Source organism: Strongylocentrotus purpuratus, unplaced genomic scaffold (genome assembly GCF_000002235.5).
Source record: "Strongylocentrotus purpuratus isolate Spur 01 unplaced genomic scaffold, Spur_5.0 spur5_scaffold_5, whole genome shotgun sequence".
In the NCBI taxonomy this organism is placed as follows: Eukaryota; Metazoa; Echinodermata; class Echinoidea; order Camarodonta; family Strongylocentrotidae; genus Strongylocentrotus; species Strongylocentrotus purpuratus.
In genome coordinates this window covers 24,851,914-24,874,084 of record NW_022145611.1, presented here as the reverse complement: position 1 = coordinate 24,874,084, position 22,171 = coordinate 24,851,914, and the positions used below count along the sequence as shown (strand labels likewise).

The 22,171-nt window shown below is 38.0% G+C and overlaps 1 protein-coding gene across 1 annotated transcript in view; it reads left to right on the top strand.

Moving 5' to 3' along the window:
- The first annotated feature begins 425 nt into the window (after window positions 1–425).
- LOC757237 (melanoma inhibitory activity protein 2) overlaps window positions 426–22,171 on the top strand; it is a 35,021-nt gene continuing 13,275 nt past the window's right edge. Inside the window, exons 1-9 of the mRNA XM_030999706.1 lie at window positions 426–578; window positions 1,675–1,805; window positions 5,132–5,230; window positions 5,777–6,107; window positions 6,822–7,991; window positions 18,174–19,792; window positions 20,453–20,791; window positions 21,337–21,456; window positions 22,104–22,128. Coding sequence (XP_030855566.1) covers window positions 464–578; window positions 1,675–1,805; window positions 5,132–5,230; window positions 5,777–6,107; window positions 6,822–7,991; window positions 18,174–19,792; window positions 20,453–20,791; window positions 21,337–21,456; window positions 22,104–22,128 — 3,949 coding nt within the window. The 5' untranslated portion in view covers window positions 426–463. The remainder of the gene's footprint in view (window positions 579–1,674; window positions 1,806–5,131; window positions 5,231–5,776; window positions 6,108–6,821; window positions 7,992–18,173; window positions 19,793–20,452; window positions 20,792–21,336; window positions 21,457–22,103; window positions 22,129–22,171) is intronic.

Below are 22,171 nucleotides of genomic sequence, written 5' to 3'. Positions count from 1 at the left end.
CCCCCCCCCCATTTTGGGGGTGGATTTTAGGACAATTACCCCCTGGAAAATTACCCCCGGAAAATTATCCCCAAGTACAACCGGCCTCCCGAAAACAATTACCCCCCCCCCCCCCCCCCCCAAAAAAAAAAAAAAAAAAAAAAAAACGGGGGGGGGGGGCATTTTCCTCGGGTGTGGTTGTCCTTATAAGGGGTAATTTTCCGGGGGTAATTTTCCGGGAGGTGATTGTCCAGGGAGTGATACCTATACCTGCAGTACCATCATCCCTCCGATCCATCGCCTGTCGATATCATGAATGAGGAACTACAACCTTTCCCTTGTAGACTGGTAAATAATCACGAATCAGTTATAATTCGGAGTCACTCTACTTTCCCCATAACACAAGAAACTGATATGATTCTGTAGAATTGCTAAGCTAACGTGTTATTCAGTGTACTTCCTATGCGATCGCATACGTGGAAAGATGGCAGCCCACAAGAAAACGACGCGACAAGTCTTGTTATTCATATTTTTAAATGTTATTTGTGTCGGAGCGGATTTGCCAGAAAAGCTACTTTGTGCAGATTTGAAATGCAGAGGTAACTATAAATTCTTCATTTTTATTAATGATCACCTAGACGGAATTTGTCTGTGTTTTAAAATTGATATGTAAGGTTCGTGTGTAACGTTAACAATTTCTCTTTCTGTCACCGATCGTCTCGTCGGCTCGACCCGGCGAAGGCAAAGCCAAAGCCGAAGCCGGTTCGTTGCCTTTTGTATCAGGCTTCTAGACGGATCCTGGTACTCAGGCTAGCCTGATCCTGGTACTCAGGCTAGCCTGGAAGGTACAGGAATGATGATTTAAAGACAGAAATCTTCTTAATCTTAGCTTCAGTCTCTGATATTGACGTTTCCGCTGAAACTACGTCTGTCTCCATGCATTGACTGTCTCTATTTTATAAACAATGATAAATCTCTACCGAAACTGAATGAAGCATGATAGATGGGGTGACGGCTGAAATTTGCAGAGATTACAAAAAATATGTGGTATTCGATCCATCATTCCACGATTTCTTAAATTCTACACATAGATCTATCTATTAAGTTAAATTACTACCAATTTAAGTCAATGGACAGCAAAATTTAAGACTACAAATTCATCCAGCAAGAAAATATATCGTCCACAGATATCGTGATCTCAGAATTCTATGTTGCATCAGAATGTGCTCCAACTGACAAAATTTTCACAAAACATTGAATTTGTATTGCCAATTTGATAGGTACTTCATGAAAATAGCAATTAGTTTTAATAATGTAAAAAGGCGTGGGAAAGGCCAAGGGTTACACTACCCCTAAAGAAGTGCAAAAGTTCACAAACCAAGATTTAACAGATGATTTGTTAAGGATTTGACTGTCAAGTGGATTTGGCGCCTTATAAATCTTATGTATTATTATTATTATTTTTAAGGATGAGAATCTATAAAAGGCAGAACAAAAACATATCACACAAGGAATGGGAATGTGCTTCTCTGTGCACATGTATTCCTTTTTATTTTACAGACTGAAAAATATATGTATATGTTATCAACAACACAAAGTGCATGCATTTAGATGAACATTAGTTTTGTATTTTTAAAGATAATATTTCATTAAAATTTTACAAAAACAAATCCTTCATTTTCATTTGTTCCTCAGCTCCCATTTCCAGAGTACAGTCCGTGTTCAGCTACAATGCTCCAGACCCACACTTCTTGTCTTTCAGCCAGCATGAAGTTATTCAAGTATTTGCTAAGGATGTTGATGAATCTGGATTGTGGACAGGAGAGGTATATGTTTTTCCTTCTTATTGATATATTACATACAGCACAGTGTAGCATATGACCATGTATTGCATGAATTCAAATGAAATAGAAATAGGGATATATTTGCAGGCCTTAAATTTCGTCATTTTTAGGGCAAGGCCAGTTTGGCCTCGAGTACCTCATATTTTTAAGGGCACCAAGGCCAAAATATTTTTACAAAAAGGGCATCGAGGCCAAAATATTTTACAAAAAGGGCATCGAGTATGAGGCCAAAAAAATTGATTCTATTTTTGTTAGATGTCATGTGTATTTTATGAAACTTGTGCAGGATCAATTTCCCATGACTTTTAGCACCAGCTTCTTCACAGAATGTATAGAGGTCTACGGTACATACAAACAAGCAGGCGCGTAGCCACGGGGGGGGGGGGGGGGGGGGGGGGGGGGGGGCACGGGGGGCACGTGCCCCCCCCTAAAATTTCCAGGATCGGTTGAAATTTTGTAGACCCCTTTTTTTGACCTCGATCGATTACATGTATGTGCCCCCCCAAACACCAAACTCTGGCTACGCGCCTGCAAACAAGGCGGCGGCCCGCAAGCCTTAGATTTAGCAGCCAGGAGCAAGGGGCAATTTTTTTTTAAGTTGCCCTTTGCCACGGGAATTTACCAGAGCAAGGGGCAATTTTCCAAAAACAGATAGGCCGCTTATCTAATCATAAGTTCAAAGAGAGTCTACAAATGTTAATTTCATAATGTGAATAGATCGAACGATCAATTTAATAACTTTTTAATCTTAACAATATGAACAGGAAAGATTGATTAAGAACATCAAACTTGCACATTAAACAGTATTTTAAAGTAACTAAAAATATTGATGAGCAAATGAATAAATAAATTGTCAATTTCACAAACATCGAAAGTCAGAAGGACTTAATTGGCAAGTTTTCCGGGCCGGGTATTCCAAATCAAAATCGCACCTCACACACAAACCTTCCGCCACTCTCTCGGTAGTAGGAGCAAATTTGAAGAAATTATCTTTTTAACTGTTGTATAGAAAGGTCTACATAGATCTAGGCCTAAGTAATGAAATAAGATGTAAAAATGTCCTTATAGACATTCGACAGCTGAAAGTGACACGCTCAGCTCAGTTGCGTAACGTGCATTCACGAAACCAAAATCGTTCCTCGCACACACACTCTCGCCACTTTTGGTGGGAAGCTGTCGGGCTGGAAGTTTGCCAGCGAAACCGATGCACCCTCGGAATTTTACCGGGACTCGAAACGTTCGTCTTGGGAAGCTGGCGGGGTAGCTTTTTGAAGCGAGGTCGGCTGGTGGCAAAATGAGAGTAACTACGATCGAGAACATCGTAGGTGTTCTTAACTTATTAATAAGATAATTCTAAATTCTACTTGAGATAAAATAATAAACTAGGCCTACAAACAAACCTCGACAGATCTCTAATGACTATTTGAATGCTTGTTTATTTCTCCATTTGACGATTTGTTTTCTTGATCCTGGCCTTCGATTTGTACGTACGTGCGTGCGTCAACAGCATGCACCATATGCATATCATGCGATCGCATAATGTGAACGTACGTCCGTACGTGCGCTAGCGCATTGCCTATATAATAACAAAGGGCGCATTTTCACGGCACTTGCGCCTTATTAAAGCACTAAATACGAAGCTAGAAGAGAGCTCGTGGGCGGCAAACTGTTCGTGATTCGTGTATTTTTACTGTTCTAATAATTTATGGGCGCATTTTCACGGAAAACACTTGCGCCTTGCCGTCTAGTTTTAGATGATTATGGGCGCAATTGGTGGTTTTATGTGCGCAAATTTAAAATAAAAAGGGCACGTCCAGTTGGAAAAAAAAGGCACGTCGGCCAGTTTGAAAAAAAGGGCACGGCCTTTTTGGCCGTGAATATATCTTTTTTTGGGAGGGCACCGCGGCCAGTCATAGGGGCATCGACGGCCTGGCCGTCGATGGCCGTCGATTAATTTAAGGCCTGTATTTGGTAATATTTCCAAATTTTTAGTAACTCTGTACCGGTATTTGTTTTAGGTAGAGAGAATCGTTTTGCTTTAAAGCCTGCAAGATACAAACAGGGTTCCATGAGCAAAACATTCTCTTTAAACAATTCAAAACCCCCCTAGCTAGCACAAAATATTAGTAAATCGAGAAGAACATTTGAATACTAAAACCACATAATTAAGGTTATGAGATTAGCTAAATAAAAATGATTGCACAGGGGAAAGATTGTCTTATGGTTCGATGACAACTGCTCTGAGGTCATTTTCTAACAGTGAACCCTGGGGTGGTATTCTGAACATTGTTGTAAGTTTTGTGTTATCTTTTGTTGTATCTCCCAGAGATAACACAGCGCTAATATTGTTGTAAGTTGGTATTCTGAACATCATTTTATCCCTGTGTTATCTCTTGAAGGACCGCCTCTATCTTATCTTTGACCGCTGTTGACACGCCCATTTTTATGGACCCTACCAATCAAAATCTGTTTTATATAAGCATGATAAGTAGGTCAACCAATAGAAATACTTTATGCCATATCTAAAGATGCGCCTAGCGCATACTAATCTTGGGCGTAATTAGTTATTTGAGCGCTTATTACGCGCGTCATCATTTGCGCTGTGGCATGTGGATCATGAAGACAAATGACGCTTTCACTATATTGGTTAAGATGAGAGCATTAAAATCATCATATCCTAGCATTTAATTTCTTAGAAAGTTCTCATCTTTGACGTTTCCGGTCAACACATTATCTTCTTCTAACTCGTCTATTGGCACAAAGTTGGTTCTGGGCAAGAAATATTGCCGCCATTATATCACCACGAAAGATACAACAACCCCCTACCTGTTGTAAATATTGTTGTAAATACCATGCAAGATAAGATAAGATAAAAGATACAACAACTTTCAGAATACCAATTATCTCGACATATTATCTCCCGTGCGCATATGCAAATGAGGATTAAGCGCCATGTTATTACTAATAAGCACAATTACAAGCGCACCAAGCTATGAGCGCAGGCGCGGCCAATGAGATGAGAGAAAAGATACAACAAAAGATAACACAAAAGTTACAACAGTGTTCAGAATACCAACTTTATCTTATCTCCAAAGATACAACAATATTAGAGATAACACAGGGTTCAGAATACCGCCCCTGGTCTCAATACTCATCCCACCTCTATCCTTAACATCAATCATACCAGTAAACTAAAACCCAATCACAATCCAAACCCTCATCCTTAGATGAAATATAACCCGGAGCAAATGTGGATCACCAAAGAAAAATGTTTATTCATCTCATTGTATTTCTCTGTTTTCCTGTAGCTGCTCATGAAACCTGGGAAGATTGGTCTCTTCAACAAGGATCTTGTCAAAGAGCTGGTTGTATTCAACAAGAGTCCAGTACAACATGTTGATATTGTGGTAAATATTTTATCAAGCTATGTGTAATTGTGAATTATGTCAAACTATGTTCCCCCAAAGAAGTTAGGGATATATCCTAATTGTGGATTTATTTATAATGGCTTCCAGCTTTCATTAGAACATAGCAAGTGTTTTTCAGTTATTAAAGTGTTTGTTTCATGTGTCAAGAATTAATTTTTATTAGGCTTACATGTATTATTTATTAGATAGATATATATGAATGAAGATTTTTATATTAAAATATATATTCAGTGATATTTTGAACATTCATTTGGCCTGGATATTAGATCTTAATGTTTGATTAGTATGCCAATTGATATGTTTAAATTTAGTATTGCAACAGTGAAATAGTAAAATGACTGGATGATGTTTAGAATATGTTTTTGATATCACCACAATTTACTCCTCCCACCCCCATTCCCATAGAATACTTTTGCATCTTAGAAAATTAACCCAAATTATATCTATAACTGACAAGTCACTAAAGCAGGTTTGACTGTATTGTAATTGATGTTTTGTGTAATCTCTTTTCCTCTTTGCTTCAAGGATTTCTTTGATAATAGAGGGATATCACATGGGCTAGGAGATAGACGGCCCCCAGAGCCTACAGCAAAGGAGAAGGAGACAGAAGAGGTTGAAACGAAAGAAAGTAATGGAACAGAACAGGGACAGGACCACAGTGGACCTGAACAGGGCCTGGACCAGACTGGACCAGAACAGGGCCTGGACCAGACTGAACCAGAACAGGGCCTGGAGCAGAGTGGACCAGAACAAGGCCTGGAGCAGAGTGAACCAGAACAGGGCCTGGAGCAGAGGGGGCCAGAACAGGGCCAGGACCAGAATGAACCAGAACAGAACCAGGAACTGGGTGCACCAGGTAGGTTTAAGTTTGTAGCAGATCAGCAACGAAGCAAGGAGGAACATGATGAAACTGATCCCCAATCATTTGTGACGACAAATGTCAAAGTTGGTGATAGACCTCATAATAAATTTGGTGATGGCTTACCTAACGATAACATTCATAGAACTGGAAACCTTGAGATCAAAATGGAACTCAATAACAAAGAGCTGATTGAGGAAAATTCAGTGCATAATTTACAAAGTGAAAGAAGAGATGTTGGGAATAGAGAAAATAATCTCAAAATGGTTGTGCAAAGTGAAACATTGATGGTAAGACATGAAGAGAGGGATGGAAATGAACTTGATGCGAATGAAGCATTTCAAGGGACAGTATCTAAACAGGATATTCTGGAAATAAACCAATCAGATGCAAAACTTAATGCGCAAGTGGATGAATTTACCAACCAAGGTGATGATCATTCTAAATTAACGTTTGAACAATCAAGTACCACTAATGACAAACATCAAGATTTACCTTTGAAGGACTCAGATATTGTTAGTTTACAGGGAGCAAAAGAAAGTATTGATTTGACTGAACATTATGAAAGCAAGGTTAGCTTAGAGGAAAACCACCAGAATGAGATTCCTCTTCAAAGTGGTGATAGAATTAATCCAAAGATTGATGTTAAGCTTGAAAATAAATCTTTTAAAACGAGCACACATTCTGAAACATACACTCCTCATGATGCAGGGCACGTAAGGGGTGAAGAAGAGGAAAATGAAGTGGAATATGATGAAGACCATGAGGAAGAAGAAGATGATGTCAAGGAGTATGTTGAGCGCAAATATGTCTATGATGATGAAGAAGAAGAGGATTTTCTGGATGAAATTTTGGAGGGGAGGGGTAATGAAGACAAACGCATTGAGGAAGAAAAGGCTAAACCCAAAGAGCGAAATCCAAAGGTTGCTTCTCATGGAGAGGATTTGGATAAAGGTGATGTAGAGGAAGTAAAGAAGAGCCACTACGAAGGTCCCATCAAGAATGAACCTTCCGCAGAGAAGATGGGTGTCATACATAAAGTTCAGCAGCTGATTTATGATACTGAGAAGCAGGAGAGGGTCATCAGGGAACAGAGCCAGAAGGATCCTCCAGGGGGTCCTCAGAGGGGAGATGTCATGGATGTGGAAGAAGCAGCACATATTCAGGAAATGGAGAGGTTGATGAAAGAAGAAGAAGAACTTCAAACAGGCTTAGACAAGGATCTGTTTGAAAGTCGAAGGGAGCAAATGAATGATAATAAAAGAGACAAATCTGTAGTTCAAGCCGAGGACATTTTACACACTGGAGATGTATCCCAACAGGAAGGAATGAAGACTGCTGATGAAAACAGTGAAGAAGAAAATTATGAGGCAGAAGATGAAGAAAAGGATGATGATGATGATGGTGACGAATGGGTAAATAGACATGGTGGAGAAAAAGAACATGTAAGCAAAGATGAGAAGAAAGAAGGTGAAGATTTAGAGTTAGAAGATGATGACATAGAAGAACAGATAATCCAACCTGATGAAACCTTGACGTATGATGCTGAGGAATACAGTGGAAAGGAGGAATTTCTTAGGGAAGAGGAAGAACTTCCTAGGGAAGAGGAAGAACTTGATAGTGAATATAATGAGGACGAAGATGAAGGGGTTTTAGGTTTAGTGGATAATGAGGAGATTGAAGAATGGATAATCCAAATGGATCAAAGTGCGAAAGAAGAAATGGACCTCCAGAGGGAAATTGATGAAAAGGCCAGGGAAGAAACAGAAGCAGACGAGACAGAGTCAGTGCAAGAAGAGATATCCATGACCCTTGAACCCTCAACAGATGTGGAACAAATTAAGAGTGATACAGCCATTCAGGAGAATATGATGGCCTTTGGTAAGTTGGATGCAGGAGTGCATAGAGCTGTCCTAACATCATAAGCTGCATCTAAAACTGCATGTCAAAGTGTCCTCACACTACTCCATCCCCATTGCCACTCGCTGGCATCTCTAAACAACTTACAATCATTAGATGTAATTAGATTCTACCAACTTTATTGCCATACTAATATTAGTAGGGACTTTTAGATTTACACGACGAGAGCGTGGACTGCCGTGTGTGACATTGTGGTAAGGCACTGGGCCGTGCCCGGCAGTGCCTTAAAAGGATGTCACATTACCTCAAAAGGATGTCACACGTTGCTGTCCACGTTCTCGTCATGTAAAATTAAAAGTCCCTACTATAGTATCTGGAACTACATGTAACTGCCAGGCACTACTGGGTGTTATGAACTCCCCATTCAACGTCACATGGATTGATCAAAGACGACCACTGTTACTGCCTTGCACACAATACAGATTTTTTTTTTGAATGGAAGGAGAGAAGACAATTTATGTTGGTTGACAAAAGATGTTAAATGTAATGCCAGCCGACTAGATGGGATAACAAAGGGGATGATTTTTAATAGGTGGGAAATAAAAAAATTACCATTCATATGTGTTGCTTGAACAGTACTTGATGCTGCAGTTTTAATTTCACAACATATGTTGTGAAAAAAAAACTGCAGTATCAAGTACATGTACTCTATACATGTCCATGTATGGATTGCTGCAGAGTTTCAAAATCTATAATTTGTATTTGTTTCGTACACTTTAATTGTACTCATAAATCATGAATGATCAGATTAACAACAACAATGATTGTATACAAAGTAAACAATACCCAAGAGAAATAATCCATACATGTGTATTAGCATGCACAATGTTAATGTTGTATGTTCTACTATTACTGTTGTTGAATGTGCTTTCAGCCGTATTTTACTAACTTGTGTGCAGTTGTGAATCATGTGATAATGTGCGCATTTTTGACACTTTTGTGTTTGATTGTAATTTACTAATAATGTTTGTTAAGCTTACAAGTTACTGTGTATTGTACAATTTCAGCTTGCCTCTCGTTATTGTTTATTGCTACTGATACTAACCATTATTTATCGTCTTGTTTTGTTTCTTTTTATTTTGTCTTTCATGCTTGTCATTTTGTCTTGTGGACGTCCCTGTTTTTGTGTGTATATGCTTAATCTCAAACATGTTGCATGCTGCTGCAAATAGATTCTGAAAAACTATTAGAATTAAACAACTCAAAAATCCTTAGTAATGAAAGTGAGACAGATAAGAATACTACTAATGTACAAATAGATACTTCTAGTTCTAGCAACAATAATGATCAAGAAAATGTAGTTGAACTTGAACATGATCTACACTGCCAGTTGTTCTATCCACTTCAAGCCCGTCAGAAAGAATTTCCTGTTTGCCCTGTTAGCCACAAGACGATAGAGTTCTTAGACAAAGACAAAGACAAATCAGTGGACAACACTCGGAGTAGTGTGCTAGTAGAAAAAAATGTCAGCTTTCAGAAAATTGATTGGCTTAGTGAATTGCCATACATGCTTGGCAAATGCGACGTATCTTTGTTGAACTTTCAATCGGAGCACAGAGTATGCACAGCTGTGGAGTATTTGATCAGAACCTTCAAGAATGTTGAACAACCTAATGCTAGACAGCTAATGAAGCCCAAGAGAGAAGTGAAGCAACCTTTGTGCAAGGCAGACCAGAGATATGATTACATGAATGTCATGCAGACAGTTGGTGTTTGCTTTGACAGCGATTTTATTGTAGAGAAAAGCAGAGGATCCCATAAACAAATTAAACAATTGTCAAAAGACATCACAGATGTTGGTTGTTTGAAAGTAGATTATAAAGATATGATGCAAGATGTGCACATGTCTACTTGCCATGATGAGGATATTAAAACTGAAGAAAAAGATTCAAACTCAAATCAAGTAGATGAAGTGGTTATTAGGGATTCGATTGACAATTACAATGAAAAGACAGTTTCAGATATAAGGAACAGAGCAGAGGGAAACATTCTCCATGTGTCCGCAAATGCACCAGACAAAGTTGAGTTTTTGTCTCTTCTTTTGACTAGTTGGTATCCTCATTCTGAAATCACTCCAGCCAAGGGGAATGGAACAAAGGAAAGACCTAAAAATGTCCAGTCAAGGCTGGAGAAACACACACCCAAGAAAGATACATCTTTGAGATTAGATGATCAAGCTGGAAACCCCCAAATCCCTGGTAGGCCTACTGACCAGGATAAACCAGGATTAGGAAAGGAGACTGTGTGGGCAGCAGCATGTCCCAACAAAAATTTAATTGAACTTTATTTCTCAGCATGGTTTATGTGTAGTATTACTGAATCCATTCCACTATCCAATGCAAAGGAAAAAGATCCAACTGATTTTGAAAATGCAAGAAACTCAAAAGATATTGAGCATGTCTGTCAAGATGATGCAGAAATAATCTCTGAATCATCACAAGTTGGCTTTGTAAAGAAGAATCTTGGTACAACACCATGGTCAACTCTTAGTGCCTTCAAGTTGCTGATCGATCAGGTTCATAAATTTCAAGAAAATGAAGCTAAAAGAAGTAGTGTTTCTCATGATAAACAAAGAAAGTCGAGAGCACAAGGGCAGTACTGCAGTAGGCCAATCTACATTGACTTGTTAGTTTCACCTGAAAGAAAGTGTCTAGTTCAACAAAAGACTATAAAACCAGTAGTAACAAACAGAAGCATGTCTTTGTCATGCAGCAAGCTCAACAGATACATAGATATCCTGATAGCACATAGTGAACCAAAGTTTTGCATAGTCAATGATTTTCCAGTTGCCGAGAAAGTTATCGGTACCCCACATAGGATGCCAAAGAACACTTGCAGCAAATTAGATGGATATCATCTTACATTTACCAATACTTACAAAAAGGAAGATCAGTTTTGTGTTGATCAGTCTGTTTTGAAACCTGAAGTAGCACATAGCGAACTGAAATCTGGCTCTATCTGTAACCCTTCACTTGCCAAGAAACTCATCCCACGTAGGATCCCTTTGAACACTTCCAGCAAGTTGGATGGATATCGTTTTGCATTTACCAATGCTCCTAGAAAGGAAGATCAGTGTTTTGTTGTTCAGTCTGTTTTTAAATCTGAAGTAGCACATAGCGAGCAGAAATCTGGCTCTTCTATCCGTAACCTCCCACGTAGGAACCCTTTGAACACTTCCAGCAAGTTTGATGGATATCGTCTTACATTTATCAATGCTTACAAAAAGGAAGATCAATTTTGTGTTCATCTGTCTGTTATGAAATCTGAAGTAGCACGTAGCGAACAGAAATCTGGCTCTATCCGTAACCTCCCACTTGCCAAGAAACTCATCCAACGTAGGAACCCTTTGAACACTTCCAGCAAGTTGGATGGATACCGTCTTACATTTACCAATGCTTACAAAAAGGAAGATCAGTCTTGTATTCATCAGTCTATTTTGAAATCTGAAGTAGCACATAGCGAACAGAAATCTGGCTCTATCCGTAACCCTTCACTTGCCAAGAAACTCATCCCACGTAGGATCCCTTTGAACACTTCCAGTAAGTTGGATGGATATCGTCTTGCATTTACCAATGCTCCTAGAAAGGGAGATCAGTGTTTTGTTGACCAATCTGTTATGGAATCTGAAGTAGCACGTAGCGAACAGAAATCTGGCTCTATCCGTAACCTTCCACTTGCCAAAAAACTCATCCCACGTAGGAACCCTTTGAACACTTCCAGCAAGTTGGATGGATATCGTCTTGCATTTACCAATGCTTCTAGAAAGGAAGATCAGTGTTTTGTTGATCATTCTGTTGTGAAATCTAAAGGAGAATCTCTTCAAAAAGTGATCTCCAAGCATTCTGAATCCTGTTTGTCAAGAGGCTATGAAGACTTGATCCTGTCTGTCTTGTCCATCTATAAGAGGAAATGTTTTATGACAGATTACCACACAGTAAGGCCTTCTAAATTTGAAAATTTCATCAGTGAAGCATACATAGGCCCAATGGCCAATAAGACATCCAGTAAACCAGTCAAGAAGAATTTCCCTTACAGGCATGGAACATGCCACTTCGAAAGCTTTGAAGACATTGTAACATTGGGATCCAAACAAAGATATTTCAGGGATGGCATTATCAGTGAGACAGGAATGTGTCCCTTAAAACAAAAGAAATCTGTTGAACAAGGTGAGGTTGCTTCAAATTTGACCCATCCCTTTTGCCAGTATTCCAAAATGGAAGAATACAAGGCACTGTTTGGCCTTTCAACATGTACTCCAGTATACTCTTATTCAGCCAAAGACTCGCAACTCCCTGCAAACAAAGAAAAGGGTTTGGAAGAGATTGAGATTTCTCAAAGTCCCACCAATTCCTGCTGCCAGTATTCCAAGATGGATGAATGCAAGTCACTGTTTGGTCTTCCAACAAGTACTCCAGTACACTTTCAGTCAGCTCAAGACTCGCAACGCCCTGCAATCAAAGGCAAGGTTTTGGAAGAGATTGACGTTTCTCAAAGTCCCACCAATTCCTGCTGCCATTATTCCAAGATGGATGAATACAAGTCACTGTTTGGCCTTCCAACAAGTACTCCAATACGCTTCCATTCAGCCCAAGAATCACCACTCCCATGTAGTTCCTGCACTTCAAACATACACTCTGGGATTAAGAGATGCGAGTTGAAAGACAACTTTTGTCACTGTAATACATCTGCAGAGGATGACGTCCATGGAAATCTGTCCACTAGGATGGGTGGAAGTTGTCAGACTGAGCTATTCATGCTGCTTATATTATCTGGGAGTCAATGTCTTGCAGGTGTCGTCCCAAGAGACTCGCAGCCATCATGCTCAATATTAGAAGGTTTTCATAAACATTCCTCAAAGGAAGATGCTGAACCATTGAAACAGAACAGCTTAGAATATGACCTTTTCCTCTATAAAGCAATAATGAACCAAGAAGATGTATGTCTTGCAGTCAAGTTTCAAGACCAGTGCTGCACAGCTCTTGACTTTTTGAATACTGGTAATTCACTAATTAAGAAAGAGGTAGATTTATTTGAGTATGAGCTCTACAGATATATGATGGAACCTGAGAAATGGTGTTTCATGGAACTATTTAATGACTCACAGTCATGCTCATTGTTGGAACGTTTTGATGGACTCACTTCAGAAGAAAATCCTGGAGTGTTGAGACCTGACCTAAGAAATGACCTTCTCATCTACATGTACACAGCAATAATGAAACAAGAAAATGTATGTCTTGCAGTCAAGTGTCAGGACCAGTGCTGCACACCTCTTGACTTTTTAAGTATTCATACTTCTCCAAGTCCAGATGATAGCAACTTCTTAGAGTATGATCTCTACAGACACCTGATGACAGGCAATAAATGGAGTTTTATAGAACAATCCATTCTTGATAGATGCTTTTTCCTTCAATACCTTGCCAGTGATCCGAAAGTGGTAGGAGAAGACTTGACTGTAAACAAAAGTCAAAGCACATTCAATGCAGTACTTTATTATCAATTGATGACAAACTTTATTTGGTGCAACAAAGACGAGAACATCTATTATGAAAGACATTGTCTCCCTGAACATCATTTCTTAAATGTTTCTGGAATGCAAGAAGGAGACACGTTGATTCTTTACAAGAGAACATCTCGGTCACAATTACTTCAGATGTTGATGACTGGTCGTGGGATCAGTTTCCCAGAGGACCGTTCTACAGCACGTCATGGATGTGATGTAATCAGTTATTACCGCTTGAGTTGCAAAGATACAAAGAAACAAGATTTGCCTGAAGAGACTCATCAAAGGAGACAGTTCAACCTTGCATTGTACCAAGGTTTATTGACAGGATCAAGATTTTGTCTGGCTAACGATGTTAAGCTTCATACATCTTCAAATATAAGTCTACTCTTTGATCACTTTTTTAGAGATGTTCAATTTGTAGACAATGCTATGGAGAATGCTTCCACTAATATGGCCGAATCTTCCAGTGGTCCTGAGCAGTACCTCACATTCACTGCTCTTGCACAAGGACTCCCAATTTCATTCCCAAATGATTACCACTTGTCCTCACACTGCACATGGTTCAACTTCAATGTTTCATCCAAACTGGCTTCTGCGCTGTCGGGAAAAGCTGCAACTCAAGATCAAACAAACTTTGTCATCAGCATTTATGAAGAAATCATGATGTCTCATTGGACATGCTCAACGTATTTTGACGAAACACCTAGCTGCTTGTTTCATGATAGCCATCCTCAAGAAAAACATGTTGATCAGAAATCAGAAAACCGTAAGAAATCTGATATTGCTTTGAAGCCTAAGAGAAAGAAGGGACGAAGAGGTGATATTAGTGTAAAGGATAAACAAGCAACGTTCAAATCTATCATAGACTCCTTCAGCCTATGCAAACTGCTTCATGAATCTGACTACAGAAGTGTCTGCTTTTTGTTGAGTCACCTTGTCTCTCAAAGCATGGAAAATTCTATCGTGTACACCAACCCTGTCGTTGACATGACTCTCAAAAGAAGGTCAATATATTCTTCTCTACAAGTTGCACATGTTTTGAGTGGTAAGTCAAAAACCTTGCCTTGTAACACCATGTCAATAGAAAATTACTTCTTAGAATATATGTATCTTTAGATCTTACAGACATGAATGTAGAATCCCTTCCATGTTCCCTTCTTCCTTGCCCCTTTCTTGTAGGCCTACAAGTAAAATATAAACGCCTAGATCTGCAAAGTATATTCGTTCGTTTTGTTCCAAACTACAGTTTTCTTTGATATATATTTAAAAAGTAAGTTACTGTTCTATACATTATACAAAAAAGGTAATGTACAATTAGGCAAACATGTAATAGTAATTGCCTGAAAATAGAAATTAAAAAGCATAGGTTAGATTGCCAAAATCCTTTCCATGCACATTTGAGACAGGAAATGATAGATGGAAATGTGTAGGGGGAAGGGCCAAACACATGTAGACACATGCAGCAGTTACATTACCAATTAGTAATTAGCATCATATCATTAGTTACAGAGCAGTGTGGAAGCCTGCAATTAGCCTAATCCTCTTATCAGTACATGCATAGCCAAAGGCTACTTGTTTGGATCACTGCTATTGATTCAACACTAGATTGGCTCTACTCAACAATGATTGACTATTACAAAATTACACAAAGCTGCTTGGCTAATTAAGTATTCTGCATTTATACATTTATGCAGATTAAATGTAATTCAATTCTTTGAATGTTCTTGTAATTGTATGTGATTTTCACTTTCAAAGAGAACAAAAATGAATGAGTTGTACTTATATGTGCAAATTAACTTCATTCATACCATCATTATTTGATTCCTAAAGTACAGTAGTTGAAATGAAAGACAAATTAAAAACTTTTTAAAAGACTTCTTTTCATAAAATTTAAAATTTCAAACAAATTGATGTGTATTTGATATTAAAGGTATGCAGGATAATGTAAAAACGTTCTGTCGTCCCTTATGTTCACACTCACATAATTTTATATTCTCAGAAATTAGCTAAAAATACATTTTAGCATTGAAGTAGGAGACAGGCTAGAAATAAAGGGCATTTCTTGACACATTATCTATTGATCAAAGAGTTATGTGTGAGGGACTACCTAAGGTTTTATGAAGGATTAACATAATTCATACTGCATAGTCTTATGAAAGGGGGAAAATGCCAAGCAGATCTTTTATCAAGCCTGTTAATGATTATAACTGGACACATGATATAGGAATGCAATACCCAAGGCAAATGTGCTGCGTGGGGTGTAATATAAAGCCCTTTTCATTTGTCATTCTTTAAAGGGATATAAAGTTATTTATTCTGCAGTTGACGTACCCTTCACTCATACTTTCTCTGTGAGTGCGAGTGTCTTTTCTGTTCATTAAAAAAAGATAGATATATATCAGGTACTACTCTGATCTACTAGTCTACTTACACTGTATACAATACTATGTATAAAAATGCAGAATCACAGTAGCATACATTGTACAAAATTGAAACAAAGTGGATGAATTTAATTTACAGCAATTTTCAAGTAAAAACTGTAATTAGATGTGTTAGAATAAACATTCAGTCTACTTAACATAATGCTAACAAGAACCTACCCTAACTCATATTACATGTTTAGATTCTGCATGCTATGTATGATACAAATCTTTTCTATGTATTGTAGATTGTGAATATATTGGTAGTTGTAAAATATGTTTCATTCATTAAAAGCATGTGTGTATTGTATGTGAGTATGTAGTTGCAAGCATACTCATGTTTTTTTTGTTGGTTATGTTCTGTATTGCTAGTGAATGGCATGCATACAATTATCAAATTTATGCAAACTGACAATTATAATCTAAATATGTGCATGAGTGATGCATTCTATTGCATGGTAAGCTTTGGAAATTTCTGAAGTTCTATAGTAAAAACATGAAAGGTTTGATGACTTTTAACAAACAAAAAGTAATACGGCCAACACTAAATATTATGTGGCATGTGGATACTGGCTTAATTTATGAATGGAAGCTCTGTGCATAATAGAGGCATTTGTATTAGCCTTTTATAGGGATGAGTGTGCAAATTTCAAATGATGCATACTATGAGCAAAGTCTATAAATATAGCAAGGAATGTAAATATAGGTTATAAGATAGAACTTACAAAATATAACGCTCAGCATGTCAAGCGCAATTGTATATAATAGGGTGCCACCTTTAGACTTTTACTCTTCTGGCTTTCGGCTGACTGCATGAGTAAATGATTTGAAATTGAGCTTTGTTTAGCGGGTGAATGATATATAGGCAATGAAAAGTATTGGAAGTGCGCAAAGCAAACTTATAGTATATTAGTTCATATAAATTTAAACCTAGCAAACTGGAAAGAGTGAAATGCTTGTGTAATTACATTGAGTTAATGTACATGTGGACTCTGCCATTTGACACTTTAGGATTGCAATTTACTACTCGACCACTGCAGTGACTACCTGTAACACCAGAAACTTTCCCAAAGTGCAAAAAAAAAAAAAATACTGTGTCTGTTGTAATTCAATAATTTTGCAGCATTGATCTTATGTCAGTCAGACCCACTTGCAAAATTCATGAACATTAAATGCATGTGAACGTTTTTGGTTTTACAGTAGTTTCTACTACTACTTCTACTACTGATACTACTACTAATACTAATACTTCCATTACCACCATTACTTCTACTGCTACTACTACTAGTACTACTTCTTTTGCTGCTTTTAGCAATAAGTGATCCCAAAATACTTGTACCTTGTTGTAGATGATTCTATTGAAATACAGAATAATTGTAAGTTTTATAATACATGAAAAACCAAGTGATCAAACATGTTATTTTTTTCTCCGTCTTACGAAGGCTTCTTTTTTCAACATAGCATTATAGTGCCTTGTGTATATTAGGGTAATCATCTTCATCATGCATACAATCATTTATTCATTCATTCATACCTACATGCATCTCTTCATCCATACTGTAATATCATTTATCTGTATTCAATGTACTTGTACAGTTGTGTTTATAACCTGAAGAGTAAGTAAAATCAACAATTTTTTAATTGATATATTGGAAGCATATTAGCATTATATAGACAAATGCTTGCCCTATATCATAATGAAAATAACAAGAATTATTCTGTTAACACCTCTTGATAATTTGCTTCTAATGATATGCTTTGACTCTAAATGAATTATTATAATATCATCCTACAAAAATAAATGTATAAGTAGTACTGTTTCGTTGTTTTTATCATTACATTTGAAATACTCACTTCCCATTAAATACAAGTGATATAACAAATAATACACCTGTTTTGTGTCAATACTGATTATGAATGAATAACTGCATACTTGTAGACAACTTGTATTCACTAAGAAGCAGTGATAATACTAGTAATTGTTAAAAAGATAATAATAAACATCAGGAATGATGAATAAGTCAGCATGAGCTATTAAAGATAAAAACTTGTTTTTATGGAGATGTTACGAATTTGACCCATATGGTACCTTTATTTTTCGTAAATTTTATTTGTTGGATATTGATCAATGCAAGAAACAGAACAGAACTCCTGCATATTAATGATTTCACACAGAAGATTAGAACCTTGATTTCTGTTCTTTTTTCATATTTCCATCAGATGAAGGAAAAGAACCAGACAGTACAAGCAACACAGAAGAGCCTATGGAGAAGGTTGAAGAAACCCAGAAACAAGAGGATAAAGATACAGAAGAAAAGACACAAGATTCACAAAGGGCTCAAGAGAATGAAGAGGAAGACGTAAGGGAGAAGGATGAACCTGAAGAAGCCCAGGAAGCAGTTTCTAATAACAAAGATATGGAAGCAAGAGATTCAAATGCCTCTGAGGAGAAGCCTACCCAACCTGCAGAAGATGGCCAACAAGAAGATAAACTAAATGGTAATGGAGTGGAAGAAGAAGAAGATAAACACAAGGCAGACAAGGACCTTGGTCCTGATGGAGATGTATCAAATCAAGGACAGAAAGAGGAAGTGAAGGATATCCAAGAAGAGAGTAATCCTGATAGTGCTCCTGGCGAAGATGCTGGGAAGCAAGATAATGAGATTCAACCAGATTCTATCCAGCCAAGCCCATCATATGAAGTGATAGATGGCACCACTCTCTATATGAATGATTTGGAGCCGACACCTTTACCCCAAGAACTTCCAAGTAGAACAGAAACTGGAGAAAAATTACATGATATCCCAATTAGTGACAACGCTAATACATTTACAATGAGTGCTAGTGACATTGTAGATGTACCTAAAGTAGAGGAAAAACGTGATGAAAGTGGTCCTCCATCTAGTCTTTCTTTCAAGAGTGAGGATGATATTGATCCTGAAGCGTACAGAAACATCCTCAACAAACTCCATGCCAACCCTGAACTTAAGGACAAAGAAGGTGCCATCCAGCAGGAGATGCTCAAGATACTTCGTGACCCGGAGCTGAAGAAGAACTTACTTATGAAGACTCGAGAACCTAAGAAAGACATCTTGTCACCATTCAGCGCTCAACATTTAGCAGCTGGGGATGCTGTGCAAATGAATCAAGGACAAGGGCACACTCAAGATAATCTGGATCTAAAGAATATTGATGCCATGCTAGATGAAGCTACCAATCATTATTTATCTCCCGACAGTTCTGACGAAATTGTTCCTACACCCTCACCGGCTGCAGGACCGAACATTGTAGAAGGAAGACCAAGTAGCCCTCTTGATAAAGATGTTCAAGGAGATATCCATCCTGTAGATCCCTTATCTCTCTTACACAAAGAAGGCGTGGACACATCTCATTCCGATCATGAAAAGATTGATATTACAGCAGAGATTCCCAGATCCTCAGACCCTTCTGATGAACATCTTCAGCCGTCGATGCAACAAGTCCCTGATGATGCCTATGACCCTGTCAAACTTGCTGCCGAACTGAACACAGTTCAGGGGTCAAATCCTGATGTGATTGTTGATCCTGCTCAAAATGATCTCAACGATGATCCTGCCATGAAAATTTTAGAGGATCAGAAAGATTCAACAAAGCAGGACAGCCAAGAAGCTTCATCAAATGATTCTTTACCACCTTCAAGCACAGAGCAGGTAGAAGAAAAGGTAGAAACCAATGATGATCAAGAAGTTCCTTCTCCACACTTAGATTCCAATCTACCACCCGGTATGGATACCAGGCCAAATATAGAACAACTGACTGACAGCAGCTATGGGGAGCCTGGATTACGCACCGGCATACGGGTGAGTTGATGTTATATTTCTATGCATGTCAAGTGGTATCAGCACATTTTCTGCCTTTTTCAGACATCATGTGTTTTCATAAATACATGGGAACAGGTTTTCTAGGCTGTCAATTTTCCCCATGTATTTTCATTTCTTTATTTAAAATCATCCATTCTGAATGCAATATTTGTTTTTGTCTGATACAAAATGATCTCATTTCCTGTTCTCAAGTTTACCATAGTTACTTTCCATTACATTTTTTACCACATGTACATATAGGTGACATTTTAATCCTGCTGTATGGGACTATAATATCATCCATGTCATCTTTTCAGAATTCATGGGAACAGGTTTTCTTTGCTATCGCTCTTTTTTATTTATGTATTCATTACATTATTTTAAATCCTTCTGAATACTATATTTTTTATGTCATATAAAGTAATCTCATGTCCTATTCTCAAGTTGACTATAGTTTATACTCACCATTGCAATTTGTCACCATGTCAGGGTAAGATAATTGTTTGTTTAAAATGCAGCCACATCGCTGCATCACTGGTACAGAATTGTTAAGGTAGAGTACATTTAACCTGCCTAGAGGGACTAGGATGTTTCTTGTTGGTAGCGGGTCCACACAGTTAAGTATGCCTTTAACCATTCACTGATTAGTTTCCTCTACAGGTTGATGAAGAAACCCCAGGGGATGATGAGGAGGACCCAAACCACTACCATCCCGTGGATGAGGAGGTGGAGCAGGAGAGACCCAATGATGCAGTCCCTGATACAGGTACCCAAGAAGAGGACAGCCACCAAAGAGAAGGCTTCCATCATCAAGTCTACACTAAGGAGGAGAACGAAGAGCTTCAGGATGATGGGGTTACGATAGAAGAGGTACCGGACCACCAGGAGGAGCCGGTTGAAACGAGCCAGGGAGGTGACTGGCTTGGAGACATGATTAAGAACCTGGAGCCAGCTTTAGAAGCAATGAATCAGTCCATCCTCAAGCCCATGTTTGAAATGGTAAACATTTATTGAAGGAAATGTGTTACAGAAGTAGATGATGATTAATGCTCACAGACTTTGGAAGATAGCATCTTTATCTTGTCACTATGGAATTGACTTTGTATGGCATAAAGTTTAAAATCTAAGGTAACACTGTCTTCAGATTTGTACCCATCCCATATCCCATTCCATCCCATAGTCTCTTCATGGGTCTTTCTGTTGCGACTGTAGACAAATAATGTGATAGTTTATAACTGCCCCCCCCCCCAGATTTTTACTGTTTGTTGATGCAGTGATAGCTTTTGAGAATGTTAGATTGCTTCTGTTTGATCAAATTTAAACCAGGTAGAATACTGCAAATATATTCATCATCTTCTGCAGAAGGTTCAAACAATGGTAAATTTTCTGGCATGTGCATGTGTGATGTACAAAATGTACAAATTTGAAATTACATCTATTTTCTCTCGTCCAAAAGATCCAGTGAAGGCTTAGTTGTCTTTCATTTAATAACTCGTCTCTTTACTAGCCATGTATTTTAAACATTTCTTTTACTTCTGTAACAGTTCCCAACTGAGTTTCAGCGTGCCATACAGCAGCCCGATTTTCTTGGTATTCCATGGATGGTTATCATCATCTTAGAGGCTTCCATGTCCTTTTTCTTCATTCTTTTAACCTGCTGTTGGGTGAGTTGTGCTCAGTATCTTTTGAAGTGTGCAAAAATAGTGACAATTTGTGAACCATAAAGAGTATATTATCCGCGGAAGGCCCTATGTGTCTTTAAACATCTCTTATGCTTGTAAGATGAGGGAAATGCTTGCACATTTGTTAACGTCACTTCAATATTTCTCACACCTAGAGGTGGATGGGTCCATTTGCAGCTTTATTTTGTTATGATAATAATAACTTTCAATTTATTTAGCGCATTATAAGTAACACTTAATTCTCTATGCACTTTACATTTAAAGAGTACGCTTTAAAATCTACATCAACATATCTAAGAGGACATATAACGCCACTACACGCATACCGACACATCAAAACAAGAAAAGTTACACTACTGTAAGAAAAGGTGTGTCTTTAAGGCTCTCTTAAAATCATCAAGGGAAGATGTATTCCTGATCGTCAAGGGCAGAGAATTATCATGTGGCATGACAGATTGTGATTACAAATTTCTTTCCACCATATTTTGGTAACAACTTGTAGTGATCCAAGTTATCCATCTGGAAAATTCACTTCTTTGATGACAATCAGAATTTTAAAAATTTATTTCTTAAAGCTTCTGAACACTTTGACTGTATATTTTTTCCCCAATTTCTCCATCCCCATACAGATGTGCAGCACAAGGAGAAGCAGAAGTAAGTAAAGCTATGATTGCTTTAATCATTGCAAACATTCAAA